Source organism: Clupea harengus, chromosome 2, assembly GCF_900700415.2.
Source record: "Clupea harengus chromosome 2, Ch_v2.0.2, whole genome shotgun sequence".
In the NCBI taxonomy this organism is placed as follows: Eukaryota; Metazoa; Chordata; class Actinopteri; order Clupeiformes; family Clupeidae; genus Clupea; species Clupea harengus.
This window is the reverse complement of record NC_045153.1, coordinates 6019939-6043662: the sequence shown is the minus strand read 5'-3', so window position 1 is coordinate 6043662 and position 23724 is coordinate 6019939. Positions and strand designations below refer to the sequence as shown.

Here is a 23724-nt window from a genome sequence, read left to right as displayed (position 1 = left end):
AAACGCATGGAAGCTGCCTATATTAATATACCATATCTCACATCTCTTTTATAGATGCATCTTTAATTAATTAATTAATTAATTAATTAATTAATTAATTAATGTAATGGCTGCAACTGATGCAGTGTACAGTTTTGTCGTCGAAAAGTAATTTTCTTATTTTCTTAAAACATTTCTGAATGTTGATATTTTTATGCCTATTTTTATATTGATATTTTTTTATGCCATTAAGTACTAAAATAACGCTATAAATCGTGCTTTATACTTATTTGTTTGTTTGGTAAATGGGGGATTGAGTTATGATGGTTGCATTATTTTTTCTGACCACGTTTTGAGTCACTTTATTTTACAAGGTTATTTTGATTTTAGTTTTCCTTTATGTTATAAGGATCAAATATTTTGGTTAATATTTTTTGTTCCAATAAATGTAATACATTTCTCTAAAGAACTCAGACTACCTGATCATTCATTCCACGGCCTTAAACACTGATTTCTCTAAAATGCCAAAGTCCAAAGCAAAAGATTTCACACTGGTGTTCCGGTTTAACTGGTGGCCATGTTCAAAAGGATTTTTTGTGTTTTTTAAAATGCAAATGCAAGATACTGAACACTTTACTACTTGGATACAAATTACATAGTCATGTTAGGCTCATAAAAAAACAAATTAGAAAATACTATTTTATAATTAAAATACATAATCAGAAATATTGCCTAGCAAAAATGCTCTTCTTATACTTGATGGTTTCTCCAGAATCACCTATTCTAGCTTTAACATATTATAGACAGTCCTAGCAAAGATGTTCTAGATCAGAAGATCTAGAACAGACAAATTTAGCTGCATCAATGGTATGAAATGGTACACACTTCCAGTCTTCTAAGGCACCTGTCCCCTGCATGGATGAAAGTGTAGAAGGGCATTGCAAAACGACACCACTTAGACCATTCAGGCCTATGCACCTGCTATGAAATGAGACGGTAGCTAATATCAACAGCTAATTTATGACTTACTGTCTGCATCCTTTGGAGAAGAAAGGACTGATAGGCTCTTGTTATTACAACCTATTGCTGCACAAAGCTTGGCCATTTTAAACTAAAGATAACAGCTACAGTACAAGTGGAATGCTTGCGCTTCTTTTGCTGCTCATATTTATCGGCCAGCCATCTGTTTTTGGTGTAACTAGAGCACCTGTAAATCAAACACAAAATAGACAGGCATCAGTCACTATTTACGTTAGCCAGAAATGACTAGAGAAGCTCTTCATTTCCAGAGAGAATGTCATGTCCGTCTTTGAGAATCTCAGGGATTGATTTGGACAAACATGACACTTTGAAAATAGGCTTTACATCAGGATATCACTATATGGCGTTTAACTAAATTTAGTTTAACGTTAGCTGTGTTCAAGGCTTAGCAATATCAAACATTAGCTAATGCTAGTTGCCAACTAAATTAACTGGCAAACTGCAGTTGTATCAATAATAATTCAATCATTTTACTAAGGGCATATTTGTGCTGGATTAAAACAGTAGATACAAAATTCCCAAATATTTGGTTTTCCACAGCATGTTGAAAACTGCTGGACAGGACATATGGAGGGATAACAAGTTGACCTAAAAAACGTGTTACATAGGTCTTCTAAAAACTAGTTACACATAATTAACTAAATGAGTTAAAGCACAGTCACGCAGCTGCTGTAGGCTAAGGTCTCAGATTTTTGGACCTCACCCCAACTTTGTGTAATCGCAGTTGTATGCATACATATGATATGTCCTATGTCATAAGTCTCAAGAAATGTAAATAGATGTAACAGGGTTTACTTTTGTGAATGGCCAGAAATGTATTTGTGAATCACAAATCCTAATGCTAGGAAGGAGTCTTGCCTAGCCTCTGAAGGACCCGGCCTGGAAGGACTCGGAAGGAGCAGTCCTACCAAGGAAACATCCGTCCTACCAAGGAAACATCCGTCCTACCAAGGAAGCATCCTACCAAGGATGCTATCTTGAGAAACACCCATGTGTCTGTGTTGCCAGATCTCGTGAGAGTGTGTTGCTGAGAAAGGGAAAAGTTAATTTTCTCCTGATTTGGTCTTAAATATGCCATTTTAAATGTAAACAGTTTGCATGCCTTATTTCGTGTTCACCTCTAAGTGGAGCCCGAATACCTTGTAATATTTTACTTATTTGACCCACGTTTGACCCACAGCATGAGCTGATTGATTTTTATTTCCATATCGTGTTGGCTAATATACGGCATAGTCATCATGTGAAATTGTTCTCTCTCTCTCTCTCTTTCTCTCTCTCTCTCTCTCTCTCTCTCGCTCTGTGTTAAAAAAAGGACAAGAACGAGAAGTTTGTGGTTTCACGAATTTACTGTCCATTCACAAGTCATACTCCGAAACCATAGATGGCGGTAGTGCGCAGCAGTCGGAAACACAGCAGACGAAGAAAAAACAGGCATTCTAGAATTAGTTGATGCAAAGGGTAATTTAGTTGTAAACGAATTGGTGAGATTGTGCTACCAGGGCCATGTCTGATACGGTGAGTTGACGTCTCTATTAGTTCAGCGAGTGTGTTCTGTAATCATATGTGTAGCGTAGGCTATGAGACTGAATTTATTTACATTAGATGAAGGATTACGCTACTAGCCACTATGCTAACTCATTTAGGATAGCTAGCTAGCGTTATTGTGGCCAACCTGCCTCCTAACTTTAACGCTTTTCTCTTTTTCATTCCCAATTTTAACAGTGGATGGTGTCCTGTTGTTTAATGTGCAACTTGTTTATTTATATTTGTTGACATCTGGTAAAATAATTGGATATAACTGGAGGTTACCACAACTCTTTGTTCGTCTCTTTAGTGGTTTGCTACTAAGGTTGTATTGGTAATGTTAGCTAACCTAACATTACACAGCGTCCTATCGTATGCATGCAGTTGTGTTGTTTTTGAAATGCTAACACATTTTAAACGCAGTCTCACGCTATAGCCATCTCATCAGTTATAACATAAACGTATTGAAACGACAGTTATTTGACTTGAAACGCGATTTCTGCAGTAATTCTATATTTATCAAACCACCATCGGGTTATATATCACAACATTATTTTGCTTGCTAATACAACGTTAACTGAGTTAAAGATCCAGGAAATTATGTATTTCGTCTTATTTGAGTTTCAACGTTACCTTGACATTTTCTCCAGGAAACGAAACCATCTACAACTGACGGAGGGGACAAGAAGGAAGGTGGAGAGTATATCAAGCTGAAAGTAATTGGGCAGGTAGGTGGTTTAACACCATGTATTTGACCAATTAAGTTGACTGAAGCAGGGAAAACATAGAAGTAACTTCTCCCTTTGCTCGTAGGACAACAGTGAGATACACTTCAAAGTGAAGATGACTACATCGCTGAAGAAGTTGAAAGAGTCCTACAGTAAAAGACAGGTATGGACACACAGCAGGGGGTATGTCTATGGTATGGCTTAGTATAGAGTAACTCCAGGTAGCCCCGTGGGGCCAGGGCACTAAACACACATCTTCTCTTCACTGTACACCTGTTTGGCAATGACCCTAAATGCCAAAAAGGCAGGGTCTGTGATTCGGGCCAAAGGTTGTTGATAATTGTGCTCAACAGCCAGTGAAATTCCACCCCTCCCTTCTGTGCTCCTGAAGTTAAAGTCTTGATAGTCTGAGATGTCGTGCAGTTCAAGCTGTTCTAAAGGACTATGCACTTGTATCCTTCGCTGACTTGATGTTAATATTCTTTCTGTGTTTTTAGGGTGTGCAGCCTGACATGCTGAGGTTTCTCTTCGAGGGCCAGAGAATTGCAGACCACCAAACACCCAAAGAGGTAAAACCATGTGGTGTTTTATACACAAACATTACGTGCGCGTCATTTGAGCTTGATGTTCTTGATGTAGTGAGACCCACCCAACCACTGTGACGCATATATATACACACATGCACCCACCCAGTCGCAGACACATACCCACCCAGTCACAGACACACACCCACCCAGACACAGATATACACCCAACCACAGACACCCACCCAGTCACAAACACACACCCACCCACAGGCACCCACGCACCCAAGGACATTTCTCAAAAGTTCTTGACATTTCAAAATGTCTTTCTTTGTTTTTCTTTTCTAACTTTCCTCCACATAGCTGGGAATGGAAGATGAAGATGTAATCGAAGTCTACCAGGAACAGACCGGGGGACTACGGATTAACTAATCTTGCTCTCTACTTTGAAACACGTTTCCTGCTTTATTGGTTGTTATTTTTATATATATTTTGATAAGTGATATTACACAACTCTTTAGTTTGGCTTGTCTGGATGGTTATGGAGAGGGGTGGTTTAGATCAAACAGTCAGTAGGGCCTCATTCCATTACTTGCCCTTGCACCCTCCCAACCCTGAGGTGTGTTTTTACCATACAGCCTAGCATTTAGGGTGGTCACTGGATCCTGCAATTCTGCTCTCATTATTTCATCCATTCTTTAGTTCCTTCCTTGAATGGTTTGTACTGTCCTTCACCACTTAAATCCATCCAAAAAGTGCTTCTTGAAGGGTACAAGGATGCAAGTGTAAGACCAAGGAGGTCTTGAGACCGGTTAGAGAGGCAGAGGTCCTTGTCCTGCTCTGGCCTTCGGAGGGTGTATACTTAGGCTACCTCCTTAGGGATTTCTTCAGTTAGTCCCCGAACTTTGTCTCAGAACAGTGACAATGTGTAGAATTTTCTATTTCAACTTGAGCACGCTGTATGTATACAGTGTCCCTCACTGACATCTTTTCAAGGCTGTGTAGTGTGTTTCCTTCCAGTCTGTGTTATGGGAAGCTGGCTAGGTGAAGCCCCCTCTCTCCTGTTGAGTGCAAATCATCCTGCCGTGCTGATTCTGTGAATTAGTATTGTCATTGTATTATTTTTATTATTGTTGTTTTTTTTGTGTTGCTGGTTTTGTTTACCTTTTTATTTCTCCTCATAGCTGGTTAGCATAGATTAACGCTAAAAGTAGCACACTTATCAGGGACTGTTGGCTAGACATTCATCTGAACCAGCATAAAACCAGTTAATCTCCTAGGTCCCTTGAGCCATGATCTGTCTATATTTATGTACATAAAAAATATGTAATATGTTTGCATTGTGGTCCCTGTCATATTAGTTTTAAACGAATTAACTTAGAGACGCGCATTATTTAAAGTTTCATAAAGAACACGTTAGTCTCTGTCTGCCTCTGACATCTGTTGATGTACATTCCCAGCGGTGGTTGTGCTGCAGACCTCGGAGAGTGTTGAACTTTGAACTCACAGGCTTTGTCTCTCTTTAAGATAGATCAGTTGGCGTAGACATACTGACGGCTCGTCACCATCTCTGCTGTAATGTCCTTACAATCAGCTCTCATCAGTCAACCACGTGTAATATTGTATACAAGAAAGTATTTTATAAGAACAAAAATCAAACAGTTGTTACCCAGCTTGTATATTTTGTATATTCATTCACTGTTTTGTTATTTTCTACTGGATCATTACTACATTTTGTTAAGTAGTTTAAGTTTTAGGAAAAGTAAGAGAGTAAGTTGGTCTGTTGTGTTTCTAGGTTTTTCATCTCAGGAATCAATATTGAGTTGATTTAAAAAAAAAAAAGGCAAGTTGTCTGGCTGCGATGAAACGCGCTCCACCATGGTAGCCCATAATTGTCAAATTTCTGGGTTTCCCCGGCAACCCAAGCACACAGCTATGGCTTCAGTAAAACTAGACATTGGAATGGCCGTGATGTACATTAGGCTAGAAAACACTTTTTAAAGAAAATAAAAATGCTTAACAGATGTGTGTGTATTTGAAAATATGTATTGTTTGGATGGCGTGTCTGAGAAGGCTGTGGTCTAGTGTGATACATTTTAATTGAAGTTTGTGTTTCACAACAACAATGTTATAGAGACAGCCAGAAGGACGGATTGGCAGGGAAGGATGTTTACAACCTCGCTGTATCTGGACGGACCATCTGTAAGGACCTTAAAAATAGGGTGCTTGGATGTGTCTTTATCAGATTGGTTGTCAGGAGCTCCACCTAGTGTTCACTTTTAGTAGTGCTCCTTCAGCTTGCGCTTCCTAAGCCTACAGTCTCAAAGTTAGTTTATTCATGAAGAAAAGTACATAGACCCATAATGTGACTTGTGTTACTTGTGACTTGTGTTGTATGGTTTATATATGTGTATATATATAATGGCTCTCAATATAACTAATACATAATGTGATCTTGCGGATCAGCTGGTACAGAAAGCTTCTAATAATACGGCAATTCAGAGACACACACACATGAAAAGACATACTTGAGCTGTGCTAGAAGTTAAGCAAAGTGCTAACAGCACCAAGGTCATTCATGGGTTCACCTACAGATCAAAAGTAGGCTGTATTTGTACCGCACTGTAAGTGACTTAGGGTTAAGGCATCTAGACGACTAAATAAGTGTTAGGGAGATGTCAGTCCTGGAGAGTCTAGCCCAGTGCCCTTCCCTGGTCCCTCGGGGCAGGGCGTGTGGTCGCTGATGCCCAGGAGCTGCAGCAGGGTGAAGTAGGAGAAGACCCAGGGCCGGGAGATGTCCTGAGACTGCTCCAGCCCCCCAGCCTCCTGCAGCAGGCCGCGCCGGAACCGCAGCCTCTGCTCCAGCAGGGCCCTCTGTCTGGGGGAGAGATCACAGGCGCCCCACATACACCAATTCAATCCAATCCAATTCTATTTGAATTATATAGCACCAAAACAATATAATTGTCTCAAGGCGCTTTACAGAGCCCAGGGCCTGACCATCCTGCGCTCTCGTGACATGTAATACCTGTAGATTGCCTACAGGAGTCACACCACATCAACACATGATGCAATAAGCTATACGAATATACTAATGTATTTTCATCTGGGTGTGCGCGTCTTCGAACTCTGTTTGCAGCGCCCCTCCTTTGGATGCTGCAAGTCAAGGATCACTCTGTTTCACAGTATGTCTGTTGTTTAGCTGTAAACACTTCAGTTTTCAGGGTTATAATATTCCAGGCTAGCGATGGGTGTGTGATGGGACCTAACGACGCCACTGGATCAGACCAGCTCTAGACCACTTGCCTTCAGGCTGGGGGCCCATGTATCCCTTAGTGTTAGCTAGGGGCCTTTAGGGTCTCTCAAGGGTCAACCCTGGAGCAGTGGGGCCTACTTGCAGCTGTTTTTTAGGGCCCCTGTGACCTTTGACCCTGGGTTTATGCTCGATAGGCCCATGCGGTACTCCAGGCCAGGTCAGCACAATGCTCATACACACCACATGGTGCCTTTAGTTCATGCACAACACACATGCTTGTTGCCCATTAATGAAACTAGGGCCCTGTGTGTGTGTGTGTCTGTGTCTGTGTGTGTGTGTGTGTGTGTGTGTGTGTGTGTGTGTGTTTGTGTGTGTCTGTGTGTGTGTGTTTGTGTGGGTGTGTGCTGGTGTACCTGGCCAGCAGTTCAGCCTGTAGTCTGGCTTGTTCCTCTGCCCAGAGCCGGGCCTCCTCTTCCCTCCTCTTCCTCTCGGTCTCCACTCTCCCCCTCTCCTCCTCCTCCTCCTGCAGCCGCTGCAGGTACTCTCTCCTCTCACTCTCCTCCATCTCCTGCAGTCTCCTCCTCTCCTCCTCCTGCCGCTCCTCCTCCTCCAAGCGCAATCTCTCCTGCTCCTCTGCGGGCGCACAGGGATGGGGATAGGTCACTTATGACAGTTCATAACCATTTATGCCAGTACCATATGCCACTAGCTTACGACTGGTAATAACCATTTATGCCAGTATCATATGCCACTAGCTTACGACTGTTAATAACCATTTATGCCAGTACCATATGCCACTAGCTTATGACTGTTCATAACCATTTATGCCAGTATCATATGCCACTAGCTTATGACTGTTAATAACTGATGGAGATAATTTGCAAACACTGTTAATTACTTAAGAATGTATGAATCATGTGCTTATAAAATGGCTTTTCTGCGTGTGTGTGTGTAACTTAGAATATTAGGTGCCACTTAGTCTGCATATGTACAAGAGCATGTTTAGACCAGAGGTGATAAGAAGGGTCGAACTCCGCTTCCTCCGACCTTGCAAAACTTCCATCCTTTCCTCGGACGTCAGAAATCCACCACGTGGTTATCTCTGCTGAACGCTAAACTTCTGTCTATATAAACCTTGTGCGATGTGTTTATCATTGCTTCACTTTCAGCCTTGTGCTGGGAGTGAGCCCGATTGCAATTGTTGTTTGTCTAATAAATATACTTATATGCAGCTCCGGAGTCCTGAGGTAACTAGGGTGAATTTTCACCTAACATATTTGGGGGCTCGTGACCGGGATTCCAACAACCTCATCGACTCTCCACGCTGAGCTAATCATCAGGACCTAAACCGTACGGAGGAGTCACAGATATTTCCCTAACTAATTTTCTAGTCCCCTGGGCGCAGTCACCTTCCTTAAGCCTGTAAAGGAGAGCTAGTGTCTCTCCCGAAGCCCCGAAGCGCGTTCGGTGGAAGAAGACGAGAAGGCATAACCATTTATGCCAGTACCATATGCCACTAGCTTACGACTGTTAATAACCATTTATGCCAGTATCATATGCCACTAGCTTCCGACTGTTAATAACCATTTATGCCAGTACCATATGCCACTAGCTTACGACTGTTAATAACCATTTATGCCAGTATCAGATGCCACTAGCTTATGACTGTTCATAACCATTTATGCCAGTATCATATGCCACTAGCTCATGACTGTTAATAAATCTCCTTCTATGTCTAAATCTCATCTACTTTTCCAAGTTCATCTGTTTGCTCATTCATGCGGCTTTGCCTTGACCAGAGCATGTAATGGCCTGTGTGTTAACTCTCTAGTACTGCTCTGGTGAAAAACTGAGCCAGGCCAGTGTCAGTCTTGCTGTCTGGGCAGAATGTGCATGTGCGTGTCCGTGTGCATGTGCGTGCAAATGTGTGTGTGTGTGTGTGTGTGTGTGTGATGTGTGTGTGACGAGGAGCTGTTTACCTGCCCTGCAGTTTTCCTCTTCTTGTCTTAGACGCTGCAGGCGTTCCATCTGCCTCCTCTTCTCCTCCTGTCGCCTCCTCTCCCTCTCTCTCTCCGCCTCCTCTCTCCTCCTCCTCTCCAGCTCCTCGCCCTCCCTCTTCTGTCGCTCCTCCTCCTCTCGCTGCCTCCTCAGTCTGTGTCAAAGTGGACATTACATTTACGTTTCAGTTCTCTGTCTCTGCTTCATACACACACACACACACACACACGTGCACACACACACACACACACACATACACACACACACACACAGACAGACAGACAGACAGACAGACAGACAGACAGACGTGCACACACACACAGACAGACAGACACACACACAGACAGACACACACACGTGCACACACAGACAGACACACACTCACACACACACACTCACACACACACACTCACACACACACACACACACACACAGACACACACTCTCACACACACACACACACACAGAGAGGTACCTGGCATCCTCTGTTCTGCGTCTCTGCTCCTCCTCCAGTTCGAGTTTCATCCTCTCCTCCCTCTCCTCTCTCTCCATCTGCCTCTTCTTCTCTTCCTCTCTCTCCCTCCTCTTCCTCTCCACTTCCTGTCTCCGGTGCTCCGCCTTCTCTGCTCGGGCCGCTGCCTGCCGCTCCCGTTGCCTGGCAACCTCCTCAGCATTCCGATTCTTAGGAGATAAAACAGGGTGGTCCATTGTACCACTGTAAAGGCCTCTGTGTACCGTGTAGGACACCATGACTAGTGTGCACTTTACATTTGCTGAAGGAAACACATGTCAGTGTTGAGGGCCATTGAGACCACAGTTTGATAAGTGCACTTAGCAAGAGGTATTTTAGTTGACGTTTGGTGAAGGAATATGGTTTATGGCATAATCATGATCAATAGGCTTAGAATGAATGCTATGGTTAGGATTAGAAGTAGGCTACGTTAAAATAAAGGCTTGGGTTTCGTTTAGTTCCCATGGAAACTAGTGACATGAGACAGACATTTAAAAACTTGTGTTGTGACAGCTCAGTCAGAAACTCACATTATTCACATGAGCGCTCTCCTCTGATTGGCTGGGCTTGGTCACATGGCTGTCTGTGACTGTCGAAGCAGACCGTGAGGTCAGCGGGTGCAGAGACATGGGCGGGGGGCTCCAGGGGGGGGCGGCTTCGGGTGAGTTTGCCTGCCATGAACTTTGACCTTGTGAAACAGGGGTACCTCTGCAGTCCGAGCGCCGGGACAGGGATGAAGATGGCGACCCCTGCTGTTCGCTGAGGGGGTGTTCCATAGTGTCGTCCATGTCCCCAGTCATAGCGCCACCTTGTGGATGCTCCTCTTCCTCATGCTGTTCCTCCTCTTCCTCATGCTGCTCCTCTTCCTCATGCCGCTCCTCCACCTGCTCATGTTCCTCAGGGCTCTTCCTCTCAGACCTGTCCTCTTCCTGTTTTGGGCGGGGTTTCCCTGAGAAGAATGCGAAGGACCTCTCTCATTAATCACATCTCACTACATCAAAGCTGCTGTCCATCCTTCAAAGGCTGCACTCAGACTGCTGTGCATCCTTCAAAGGCTGCACTCAGGAGTCGTAGTTTCCCCGGAGTAGAACCCACCCCTCATGCATTCTAGAAGCATTCCAACAACACAGCTCCCAGTGAGTACCGCTATTGTGCAGCATTTTAAGTAGGTGAATCACTTAGTTTTAGAAGAAGCCAGGACTGCCCATACTTAACGCTTCAAAATGTACATGCAGTCCAGAAATATACACACACACACACGCACACACACACACACACTTGCTCTCTCACAGACACACTTTCTCTCCCACAGACACACGCACACACACACACACACTTGCTCTCTCACAGACACACTTTCTCTCTCACAGACACACACACACACAGGGGTAGAGAAATACACAAGTTGAGGGTGAACGCCCCAGTGACTCACCAACCACAAATTCGTTTTGACCTTTGACCCTTGCTTTCCTGCCTCTCTTTCCTGCAGCTTTCTGGGCCTTTGAGGCGCCGTCCCTCTCTTTCGTTCCTTTCTTCTTCTCCTCCTTTGTTTTTCCCTCTCTGTTTCTCTGGGAGATCGAGGGATGGCCAACATCAGATAAAGGAAAGGGTTGGGGGAGAATCCGCACCAGGCCCAAACGATTACATTAAGGAACCAATTATGTTTATGTTGTTGAACAGCAGAATATCTTGCATGTTTCAATGTGGTTATTTTGAATGAAGCAACAAGCATAGTTTTACATTACATGTTATGAAATATTTTAAATACAATTATAGTTTCCTGACTTTGTTGTCATTCATCATTCACTTCAACAGACTTTAGCTGCCAAATCCGTCAGAATGGAATGGAAGCTTAAGTTATTAGGTTCCTTCCCAATCCGATTACCCAATATTGGAGTATGACACAGGGGTCTCCTGGACCACTATCAAAACTAACCTTCTACACTTACTTCAAAATTAAGTCATCGTCATGACAATGTCACAGTAATTACATCACCTCATTCAGTATTGGCGTCTAATCGCGTTAGTCAGGCCTGATGTAATTTCTGTGGTGTTTAGTAATGAATAGATGAAGGCACTATACACTTAATTTGAATGTTGCCTTACAAGTCATGCACACAGAGGACAAAGGAGGAAAGAACAATCAATCCTATTATAGCATGCTGAACTACACGTTGTAGCATGTCTGAACAAGATGTTGTAGCATGTCTGAACAACATGTTGTAGCATGTCTGAACTACATGTTGTAGCATGTTGTACACGTTATAGCATGTTGTAGCATGTCTGAACTAGATGTTGTAGCATGTGTGAACTTGATGTTGTAGCATGTGTGAACTAGATGATATAGCATGTCGGAACTAGATGTTATAGCATGTGTGAACTACACGTTATAGCATGTCTTAACCACACGTTATAGCATATTGTAGCATGTCTGAACTAGATGTTGTAGCATGTGTGAACTAGATGCTGTAGCATGTGTGAACTAGATGATATAGCATGTGTGAACTAGATGTTGTAGCATGTCTGAACTAGATGATATAGCATGTGTGAACTAGATGTTGTAGCATGTCTGAACTAGATGTTGTAGCATGTGTAAACTAGATGTTGTAGCATGTGTGAACTAGATGTTGTAGCATGTGTGAACTAGATGTTGTAGCATGTTGTCAGTGGTGGAATGTAACGAAGTATTTTTACTTCGTTACTTTACTTAAGTACATTTTTACGTATCTGTACTTTACTTAAGTAAAAATAATAGTGCATACTTTTTACTTTTACTCCGTTACATTTTTTTGCTATTATCTATACTTTTACTCCGCTACATTTCTACAATATGTGCTGTTACTCGTTACATTTTATGAACATAGTTTCGCCAAAATGTTGCCTACACAAAACTATGGATTGCGTTGCTGTTTTGGAAGTTTAAACCAATCAGGTGGCTCTATCAACTCCAATGATATCAGAGTGCGCATTTGGCAGCAGCACTAGCGGTAGCTTTGCCTGTTATAGTTGAACATTCAGCCTGACTACTGCCTATTCAACATGGATCCAAAGTCGGCCTGAACTGAGCCCTCTGATATGAGCCACCCTTGGCCCTATTTAAAAGATATGTTCGAGTTCAAAGGCCCCAAGAATGACTCCTGGAGGTTTCAATGCGTTTCCTGTCTCCCTCAAAAAAAGGAGTTGCTAGCCTTCAATAATTCGCCCTCAAATTTAAAGTAGCATATCGAGGTAAGCAGGGTGATGGCTATGCTAAGTTAATGTCCCTGACTTTTGAATATTGATATATGTATTCAATTTGTTTACTGACATGATATTATAATGTTATCTAGCGAAATGCATGTTGACATACAGCAATAGCATAAAAAAAACATGATTGGACCTTCATTATATATTTAACGTAGTGGTAAGATAAAGCTGGTAGGTTAGCTATGTCAAGCTAGCGTGCCTTGTTCTGTCCAGTTTTACAATCACATTTGTTTTTCATGTTCCATGTTTCCCTTTTTTACACGTTTACAATTAAATAAAAGATTTAAAGATATCACATGGTGTCTTTATTCGTTTGGCTTAATGGTATTAACTGCAAATAATCCCTGGTAGATAACTTGTCATCCGCAGAATTTTAAGATATAGTGTGAACAGTATTACAGATGGTAGGCACAATAAGTACACCAACCTTTCCAATTAACAAATGTTGTTGCTTATAATTATTGCTAGTAGTGACATCTGTAGAGGCATTTATTACCAGTAGCTATTTCTTTATCAAAATGGCACAGCCTAGACATTGAGAGACAACTCATTGCGTGAGTACTTTTACTTTTAATACTTAAAGTAAATTTAAAAGTAAGTACTTTTTACTTTTACTTAAGTAGGATTGTTGATGTAGTACTTTTACTTTTACTTTTACTTTTATCTTCCTGGGTACTTGTACTTTTACTTAAGTACTAAACTTCAGTACTTCCTCCACCACTGCATGTTGTACACGTTATAGCATGTTGTAGCATGTGTGAACTAGATGTTGTAGCATGTCTGAACTAGATGTTGTAGCATGTGTGAACTAGATGTTGTTGTTTTAGACAGGGCAGAGAAGACGCACCAATGCTGAGGCAGTAGGAGCTCCTTTCTCCTCCTCAGTCGTTCTTCTGCGCTCCTCCTCCTCTTCCTCTTGCTCCTCTTCCTCTTGGAGGCCTCCCTCTTTCCATATCCCCTCCTCCCCTGTCTGCTGTCTTCCGCTGTGCTCCACCTCTCCTCTCTTTCTCTCTTTCCTTCCTCCTTTCCCTCCTTTCTCTCCTCTTCCTCTTCCCTCTCGCTCCACGTCTCTCACGGTTTGACTGATGCCGGCTGCTTTGGCGTGGCTCTCCCTAGAGAGACAGAAAGAGAGAAAAAAATATTGAGGAGAGTAGAAAAGATGAGAAAAAAAAGAAAGAGACAGAAAGACATACAAACAGACAGGCAGGCAGACAGGCAGACAGGCAGGCAGACAGGCAGACAGGCAGACAAACCGACTGGCAGGCAGGCAGACAGGCAGACAGACAGGCAGACAGGCAGGCAGACAGACAGGCAGACAGACAGACAGACAGGCAGGCAGATAGACAGACAGAGGGGCAAAAGGGTTGCAATGGACAGGGACACAGAGAAAGAGAGAGAGTGAGGTGGAAGGAGAGACAGAGAAGGAAAGAAATGTTAATATAATGAAGGGAATTGATGATTTCTTGGTGTGTTTGTGGATAATCCAAGCAGGTTATAGATGCTGTATAGTACTTAAACGGCTGTAATGTGAGGTTATAGATGCTGTATTGTCCTAAAATGGCTGTAATGTGAGGTTATAGATGGTCCTAAAGTCCTTAAACGGCTGTAATGTGAGGTTATAGATGGTCCTAAAATCCTTAAACGGCTGTAATGTGAGGTTATAGATGGTCCTAAAGTCCTTAAACGGCTGTAATGTGAGGTTATAGATGGTCCTAAAATCCTTAAACGGCTGTAATGTGAGGTTATAGATGGTCATAAAGTCCTTAAACGGCTGTAATGTGAGGTTATAGATGGTCATAAAGTCCTTAAACGGCTGTAATGTGAGGTTATAGATGGTCATAAAGTCCTTAAACGGCTGTAATGTGAGGTTATAGATGGTCCTAAAGTCCTTAAACGGCTGTAATGTGAGGTTATAGATGGTCATAAAGTCCTTAAACGGCTGTAATGTGAGCTGCAGAGAACAGCTGCTGCCTGAGGAAGAACAGAGAAGTGAAGGGATGGACAGAAGAAGAATGCAAACAACAGACAGACGGGATATTAATGAGCCTAACACTGACCCACTGACCCCTTTCTGACCTTTGACCTCAGCTTCCACAGAGCCATCCGCTCACCGGAACATGACCTTTCACCTCAGGTGCGAGAGAACGAAAGACAGAGAGAAATTGAAGGAGAGAAAAATGGATAGATGGGAGAGGAAGAGGAATGGCCAGAAGGGGCAAAATAGAGAGAGAGAGAAGGAGAGAGAGAGAGGGGATGAGGGAGGGATGGAGAGAGAAGGAGAGAGAGAGAGGGGATGAGGGAGGGATGGAGAGAGAGAGAGAGGGAATGAGGGAGGGATGGAGAGAGAGAGAGAGGGAATGAGGGAGGGATGGAGAGAGAGAGAGAGGGAATGAGGGAGGGATGGAGAGAGAGAGAGAGGGGATGAGGGAGGGATGGAGAGAGAGAGAGGGAATGAGGGAGGGATGGAGAGAGAGAGGGGGAAGGGAGGGATGGAAGGGAGGGATGGAGAGAGAAGGAGAGAGAGAGAGGGGATGAGGGAGGGATGGAGAGAGAGAGAGAGGGAATGAGGGAGGGATGGAGAGAGAGAGAGAGGGAATGAGGGAGGGATGGAGAGAGAGAGGGAATGAGGGAGGGATGGAGAGAGAGAGGGCGAGGGAGGGATGGGGTGAGAAAGAGAAAGAGAGTGAGAGAGTGACTGAAAGCCCCCAAGAAATGTTCCCCCAGAGAAAGGGGATGAGTTGACAGGAGTCCAAGACAAGCACCATTATTCTGGGATGATCCAGCTCTCCTGATCCCAGCCCTGACCCTGGTGTATCACTTTTCCAGCCCTAATCCTGGGGCCTCATCAGGGCAGATACCACGGATTCCACCCCCAGACACACAGATGATCCCCGGCCGGGGAGCCAGGGGAGAGGGGAGAGGGGAGAGGGGATAGAGGAAAGAGGAGAGGGGATAGAGGAGAGAGGGGAGAGAGGACAGGGGGAAGTGGAGAGAGGAGAGAGGAGAGGGGAGAGAGGAGAGGTGAGAGGGGAGAGAGGAGAGGGGATAGAGGAGAGAGGGGAGAGAGGACAGGGGGAAGTGGAGAGAGGAGAGAGGAGAGGGGAGAGAGGAGAGGGGAGAGGGGAGAGAGGGGAGAGAGGACAGGGGGAAGTGGAGAGAGGAGAGAGGAGAGGGGAGAGAGGAGAGGGGAGAGGGGAGAGAGGAGAGAGGGGAGAGAGGAGAGGGGATAGAGGAGAGAGGAGAGGGGATAGAGGAGAGAGGGGAGAGAGGAGAGGGGAGAGGGGAGAGAGGAGAGGGGAGAGGGGGATACCAGAGAGGTGAGAGGGGAGTTTGAGGACACTCACACAGGCTCCGGACGGACTCCTGAGGGGCATTGTGGGATTGATGTGTCCAAGGGCGTCTCTGCAGCAGAGTGGGCTGCTCGGGGGCTTCTGCGATGGCTGCGATGGTCTTCTGTCAGCTGTGGGGGGGCCTCAGAGTCTCCTCCAGCACCAGGGGGTGCATCCTCTTTCCTCTCTGCTCTGTCCATTTCTCTTCTTCTCTCTGAGCCCTCTTTCCTCTCTGCATCGCCTCCTGCTGGAAGAGTGATAGAATGAGCTAGAGAGGGACAGGCAGAGAGACAGGCAGAGAGACAGGCAGAGAGACAGGCAGAGAGACAGGAAGAGAGACAGGCAGAGAGACAGGCACAGGAACAAGCAGAGAGAGGCAGAGAGACAGGAAGAGAGACAGGCAGAGAGAGGCAGAGAGACAGGAAGAGAGACAGGCAGAGGGACAGGCAGAGAGACAGGCAAATGACAGGAAGAGGGACAGGCAGAGAGACAGGAAGAGAGACAGGAAGAGAGACAGGAAGAGGGAAAGGCAGAGAGACAGGAAGAGAGACAGGCAGAGGGGTTGACCCGTGTTCGATTCCCGATCACTGCAGGTTTTCTGTACATCGCTTTGGATAAAAACAGCTGCTAAATACCCGTCCTTTACCTTTAAATGAACGAAGAGAGAAATAAAAAGGGGGAAATGCTAAGCTAACTGACTGAGACCCCCATAGTGGGAGATCTGTAACATTAGGCCCTGCAGACCCAGAAAGAGACCAGCAGCGATGTAGCCGCTGGAGACCATGGAATGTTCATGAAGTTCTGCAACTTGCAGCAGAATGAAGATTGGTGACAGGAAGTGGGAGGGTTCAGAGTTCAAACTAATCTCAACTTTGAAGCGATGTGATTGTCCAGTGTCTGCAGGTTGAGCTATAGCTTGGGCTTATAGATGTGTGTCTACAGGTTGAGCTATAGCTTGGGCTTATAGATGTGTGTCTGTAGGTAGAGGTTTAGCTTGGGCTTATAGATGTGTGTCTGTAGGTAGAGGTTTAGCTTGGGCTTATAGATGTGTGTCTGTAGGTAGAGGTTTAGCTTGGGCTTATAGATATGTGTCTGTAGGCCTGTGAACAGGGTCAGTGGGGGAGTATGCAGGTTATTTTTTTGGAGGGGGCTCTGCTGTTGCCCATGCTTTGCTGACGAGGCCTGTGAGTGACCTCAGGTGTGTGTGTCTCAGGTGTGTGCGTCTCAGGTGTGTGTGTGAGTGACCTCAGGTGTGTGTGTCTCAGGTGTGTGTGTGTGTGTGTCTCAGGTGCGTCTTACCTGTGCTGACGGGCTGGTCACCTGACACTGCTCCCCTCACACCTGGACTTCTCTCAGGTGACTGGATCTGAAGGGGAAGCACCTGTGAGCAACAGGTGAGTGTGTGTGTGTGTGTGTGTGTGTCTGTTTGTGTGTGTGTGTGTGTGTGTGTGTGTGTGCGCTGTGGGTGTCGGAGAGGTTAACCTGTCCATCTGCAGGTGCACCGTCGTCAGTTCCAGATCCACACCTGCCTTCAGCATTTATGTCATCACCATGGACACCCACCCTGGCAACTCTCTGGAGGTCACGCAGAGGTCAAATGAAGAGAAGAGTCATAGAAAGAATATTGAGGATATACCTTGTCTGTAAGCTGAACATTAAGTCACTGCATTGGCTTTGATTATGTGTGTGTGTGTGTGTGTGTGTGTGTGTGTGTGTGTGTGTGTGTGTGTGTGTGTGTGTGTGTGTGTGTGTGTGTGTGTGTGTGTGTGTGAGAGAGAGAGAGAGAGAGTGAGTATGTCAGAGGTGGGTACAATACTCACCCTCATTCTGACGTGAGATGTCTCTCTAGTTCCTGAGGTAACTTCAGCTTTGCCAGACAAATCTTCCTCTGCAGCTGTAACACACTTCATCAGTGAGCATGTTCACTTGGATAACATGGGGTACGGGCAGGCTGGGTTAGGGTAGGCTGGGGTGGGGTAGGGTAGGGTAGGGTAGGGTTAGGGTAGGCTGTGAGGAGTAAGGTCAGGTTTGATCTTCTTTTGTGAGGGACAGACAAACACAAAAAAGGGAACAAGTGGCTATCACCTCCCTTTTCTCTCTCTCTCTCTCGCGCGCGCACACACACACACACACACACACACACACACACACACACACACACACACACACACACACACACAGACACACACACACATGCACTTGCACACACACACACACACACACACACACACACACACACACACACACACACCATGTCCCTCCAGTGTGACTATCCACTCCACAGAGTTCCTCCGCACACACACCCTTCCCTGTGCCCATGTCACCTTTGACCTCTCTCTGATCAGCCAGGGGCGTTAAGCCGCCCTAATGTTGCCTAATTAACCAAACGACCTCATGATCAGTGACTGGCTCTAGTGGCTGTGTGCGACTGAGACTCACGTGAAAGGACAGCTGTCTCAGACACAGACCTATCTGCATTCCGGTCTGGGCACGGTTCATGTCCGGCTCGGAACTTGTTTTCCATCTGGGATTCAGGCGGTATTCTCTCAGGACACGGTGACATTGTTCTCTCTGAGAGAGTGCTGAAGACCTCACTGAGAAGTCATGTGAAAAATGTGCTGTTTAAAAAACACAGCACTATATCATCCCCAAGGCGATGGGTTGTTTTGGAGGAATCAGTTCTCTTATCTTATCGCCTAATAAAACTCAATTATATTATTTGATCCTCTCCAGATGGTCACCTCAATTCACATTACATTTAGCTTACTATTTGAGGAAAAAGCAGAGTGGATGACATTCAGACAGTTGTAATATGAAGATGGCCACTAGGGGGCAAACATACCACACGAGTCTATTGTGCTGCCAAACTTCTGCTTCCCCTCGGATTCAACTGGGTTCAAACTGTTCTGAGGAAGGTCACTGGACTGAAATGTGACTTGGGAAGAGAGAAGTCTCAGTGGACGTAAACACTGAAGCATGGTTGAAATGGAGATGTCAACACTGCCAGATGAAATGTAGCGTGAAATCCTCATTAAATGGTAAAGTGACGGAGGCCACCGCTACTGTCCAGTACGGTCAGTGATGGCCATGCCTCTGAGTGTGGCTGTGTGGTGACGTGGACTACTACCCCAGAGGCTGAAGTTTACTCTTATTTCATTTACACACAGTCAACATAAAAACATTTATTTTTGAAAGGTCACTCAAGGAGATCCATTTCTTTTTCCTCAAGAGCTCCCAGCCCTTAGAAACTTTCAATCTACAACCTTTTATTCAGCTGAGGTGCCGAGAGAAACACACGCGTCCTCCGAGCTGGGGGTTCAGTGTGGAGTGAGACGCTGGAGTGAAGCCGCTGGCTGTGCCGTGCTGTGGGATGTGGGCTGTGGGATGTGGTGGGACTGCGAGGGGTGAAACAGTAAACTGTCCTCCTTCAAGAGCTGTGAGAGGCTGCAGGGGTTTCTGTGCCGTAACTGACACTTGTTTACTGACACTGCAGTTATCTGTGGGCAGCCCATTGACAAGTGTACAATACAAGTACAAACACACACACACATACGCGCACACACATGCACACGCACACACACACACACACACACACACACACACACACACACATACGCACACATACATATGCACACACACACACACAGACTATTCACTCATATGACACAACTACACGACTCACATGAAGGTCCATTCTATATTCTAGCAAACTCTCAAGGTTATATCAGCAATTGTGATAATCATTGCTGGGGTGTGTGTGTGTGTCAGAGAGAGAGAGAGAGTGTGTGCCTTTTTGTAGGTGAATTACATTTTTCATGTGTGTCTATTTTCTTGCATCAGACAGGTAGGTCTGCAGCATTTAGCCTTCTTTATGCAGATCATACTAGATAGGTGTGCGTGTGTGTGCATGTTTTTCTTTTCCCACTCAGAATGGAGACAAATGTGTGTGTGTGCTTCTCTTCAATTTGAAGAGAAGTAGTAGTTGTGTGTGTGTGTTTGCGCGTATGTGTGTGTGTTCCTACTCAGACTGAAGGCTGGTTTATTTTTTGGCACGTCTGCCTAGCGTAATGGATTCCAGCACTTTGAAGTCCAAAGTTGGGGGAGAATAGAACAGAGAGAGGGAGAGAGAGAGGGAGAGGGAGAGAGAGAGGGAGAGAGACAGAGACATAGAGGGAGAGAGAGAGAGAGAGGTAGAGAGGGAGAGGGAGAGAGAGGGGGAGAGAGAAAGGGAGAGAGACATAGAGGGAGAGAGAGAGGGGGAGAGGCAGAGAGGGAGCGACATAGAGAGAGAGAGGGAGAGAGAGGGGGAGAGAGGGAGAGGCAGAGAGACAGAGAGACAGAGACATAGAGAGAGAGAGAGCGGGAGAGGGAGAGAGAAAGGGAGAGACATAGAGGGAGAGGCAGAGAGGGAGAGACAGAGAGAGAGAGACAGAGAGAGAGAGAGGGAGGGAGAGCAAAGGACATATTGAATAAGGAAATGAATGAGGGTCAAGAAGAAAGCATAAGGGCAAATGAGGAGGTTGGAGTACAATGTAGAAACCTCAACGGTTCTCCAATGTTTGTATAGGTTACAATCTAAAACCCTGAGGACTGCCCATAGAATCTAGAACCCTGAGGACTTCCCATAGAATCTAGAACCCTGAGGACTGCCCATAGAATCTAGAACCCTGAGGACTGCCCATAGAATCTAGAAGCCTGATGACTGCCCATAGAATCTAGAACCCTGAGGACTGCCCATAGAATCTAGAACCCTCGCGACAGGGTTGCGTTTGTTAATTATATGTGGAAATGGAATTATGTTCTGTAGTTAAAAACAAAACAGAGCATTCCGTCTAACGATTGTTTTTTACGGATCAAAATGTGCGTAACAGAAACACCCATGTTGAAATTGGGTTTCATGTTTCATGCAAGAGCTTGACAACAGTGAGGATGATGAATACCATGTAAGTGATTTTGTTGAATGACTAATTATGTTCTGTAATTCGCAGATAAGACCGTTCAACTTACACACACACACACACACGTCTGCCACTCTGTCTCTTCAGCCGCAGTGCCAAGAGTGCGCTCTGAATGGTCTGAGAGTGTGACACACACATACACACACACACACACACACACACACACACACACACACACCTCTGCCGCTCTGTCTCTTCAGCTAGAGTGCGCTCTGAACGCTCTGAGGAAAAACAAATTACAGTTCCAACGGCATTCCGAATTTATGAATGGTTTCAAAGTGCCAGGGTATGCTTGGAGCAGTCGGAGTGGCAGTTTATGAACACACCCAAATAACACTGATGGCAAAAAGGCCTCTTTCCCCCGGAGACCAACTGTCACCGAATCTTCAAAAGCATTCTACAAGCAGCCTGTCACAAGGAAGTTCCACACAGAACTTCTAAGTCATAACCGAATGTAGCTAAACTGATGGTAGAATTCTTTTGCCAAGCCAGAGGCCCTCATTTTGTCAGAGTGTGGATGAGATGATGTGGGTGTCAGCTGTGAGTCCCGCCTCAGGACGGTAGACTAGAGGGGCCAAATCTGTCTGCATCCCACAGTGCTCTCACTTGGCCAGAGTGAGCCACGTCTCAGGAGAGGAGAGCGAACGGGGCCAGGTCCGCGCCGGATCGGGAGGTGGTCCGTGCCAGTGTTGGCCAAAAGTGAGGTAAGGGGGATTGGAAGAGACAGCTTTAGCGTTAGCTTTAGTGTTAGCGCTGCAGTGACCTGAGTCTCAGCGGTGTATATAGAGCCAGATCTGGTCCGAGTCCATCCCAGAGTTTGCTGTGGGTCTGGGCAGGCTGAGGTGAGGGGGATTAGAGGAGACAGGGCTCATATTAGCCGTAGCGTTAGCGCTGCAGTGACCGGAGTCTCAGGAGAGCCGGCCTGCACTCTGGATCACATTCCTGGGGAAATGCGTCGACCATGCACCGCACGCAACCTCTGCCTCTTCCACCTCCTTCTGTCCCCATTCTCTACCTCCCTGTCCCACTCTCTCTGCTTCTCTCGCTTCCACTCTTCACCTCCTTTGCTCTCACTTTCTTTCTTTCTTTCTTTCTTCTCTCTGTGCATGTGGTCTTGCGACAGATCCAAATCTTCAACAGTATTCCAATAAATCCAACAGAGTACATTTACTCACGCGCACACTCACATGCGCACGCACACATACACACACACACACACACACACACACACACACACACACACACACACACACACACACACACACACACAGAGCTACACAGCTTGCTTTCAGCTTGAGCCAGTGAACTTGTAATGTGAGTAAATGTGAGTTCTACATCTCTTTCTGGTTATGAAGAACCAATCGTAGTTCTACTGTAGGTCTATCGACCCCATTCAGCTAGAAGAGGAGTTTTCGTGTGCAAACTAAATGTGTACAGTAGAACAGGCAGCATCTTATCTGACGTTCCTTTTGCTAGACAAAGGGCTCTCTCCAAATGTTCTTCATAAATCCAAACGCTCCAAAGGAGTCCCAAAGGAACCCTACAAAGAACCCTTCATCCGCCTCTGCCCAACAGAACCCTTCATACCCCCCTGCCCAACAGAACCCTTCATCCACCCCTGCCCAACAGAACCCTTCATCCACCCCTGCCCAACAGAACCCTTCCAACTGAAAGGGTTCCTCAGTCTAAGAAACCTTTGTTATAATAGACGAGTCCTTCTATTCATGTTGTAAGTGTGTACTACATGAGGTGAAGTAATATGCACAATGCCCTTTCAATGAAAGGAATGCCCTGATGAAATGAAAAGATAGCCTACTTATCATACAAGTCATATCAACTGTTGTTAATTAAGTTCATTTGTCAAACTGAATTATACTGAAATATCATAGAATTTTGTCATAGTCACTGAATGTTCATTGTATTAATAAAACAGTTCAAAGTCTAGGCTGTTTTATAACACATCCAATAGTAATACACAAAATGCAACACTGGCAGCCAGTACTCTTCACTGCTCTCCTCTGATAAGAGAGATCAGATCCCTGGCCATGTGGTCCAGATGGAGAGACCAGATCCCTGTGGTCTAGAGGGAGAGATCAGATCCATGTGGTCTAGAGGGAGAGATCAGATCCATGTGGTCTAGAGGGAGAGATCAGATCCCTGGCCATGTGGTCTAGAGGGAGAGATCAGATCCATGTGGTCTAGAGGGAGAGATCAGATCCCTGGTTATGTGGTCTAGAGGGAGAGATCAGATCCATGTGGTCTAGAGGGAGAGATCAGATCCCTGGCCATGTGGTCTAGATGGAGAGATCAGATCCATGTGGTCTAGAGGGAGAGATCAGATCCATGTGGTCCAGATGGAGAGATCAGATCCCTGGTCATGTGGTCTAGAGGGAGAGATCAGATCCATGTGGTCTAGAGGGAGAGACCAGATCCCTGGTCATGTGGTCTAGATGGAGAGATCAGATCCATGTGGTCTAGATGGAGAGATCAGATCCCTGGCCATGTGGTCTAGATGGAGAGATCAGATCCCTGGTCATGTGGTCTAGAGGGAGAGATCAGATCCCTGGTCATGTGGTCTAGATGGAGTGTACACAAAGCCAGGCCTGTGTAAGAAATAGAATGGCACTCAC

The 23724-nt window shown here is 45.4% G+C and overlaps 2 protein-coding genes across 2 annotated transcripts in view; one reads left to right on the top strand and one right to left on the bottom strand.

The window, feature by feature from the left end:
- The first annotated feature begins 2398 nt into the window (after positions 1-2398).
- On the top strand, positions 2399-5820 carry LOC105895432 (small ubiquitin-related modifier 1-like). Its single transcript, XM_012822066.3, has 5 exons — positions 2399-2535; positions 3195-3272; positions 3358-3435; positions 3770-3841; positions 4160-5820. The coding sequence occupies exons 1-5, from the start codon at positions 2524-2526 to the stop codon at positions 4226-4228; spliced, it is 309 nt and encodes a 102-aa protein (XP_012677520.1). The 5' UTR covers positions 2399-2523; the 3' UTR covers positions 4229-5820.
- Positions 5821-10092: 4272 nt separating this feature from the next.
- LOC116218643 overlaps positions 10093-23724 on the bottom strand; it is a 25365-nt gene continuing 11733 nt past the window's right edge. The window contains exons 5-10 of the mRNA XM_031560951.2: positions 17957-18030; positions 17619-17711; positions 17436-17502; positions 16152-16380; positions 13802-13919; positions 10093-10320 (exon numbers count right to left, since the gene is read on the bottom strand). Of these exons, the coding sequence (XP_031416811.1) occupies positions 10093-10320; positions 13802-13919; positions 16152-16380; positions 17436-17502; positions 17619-17711; positions 17957-18030 (809 nt within the window). The remainder of the gene's footprint in view (positions 10321-13801; positions 13920-16151; positions 16381-17435; positions 17503-17618; positions 17712-17956; positions 18031-23724) is intronic.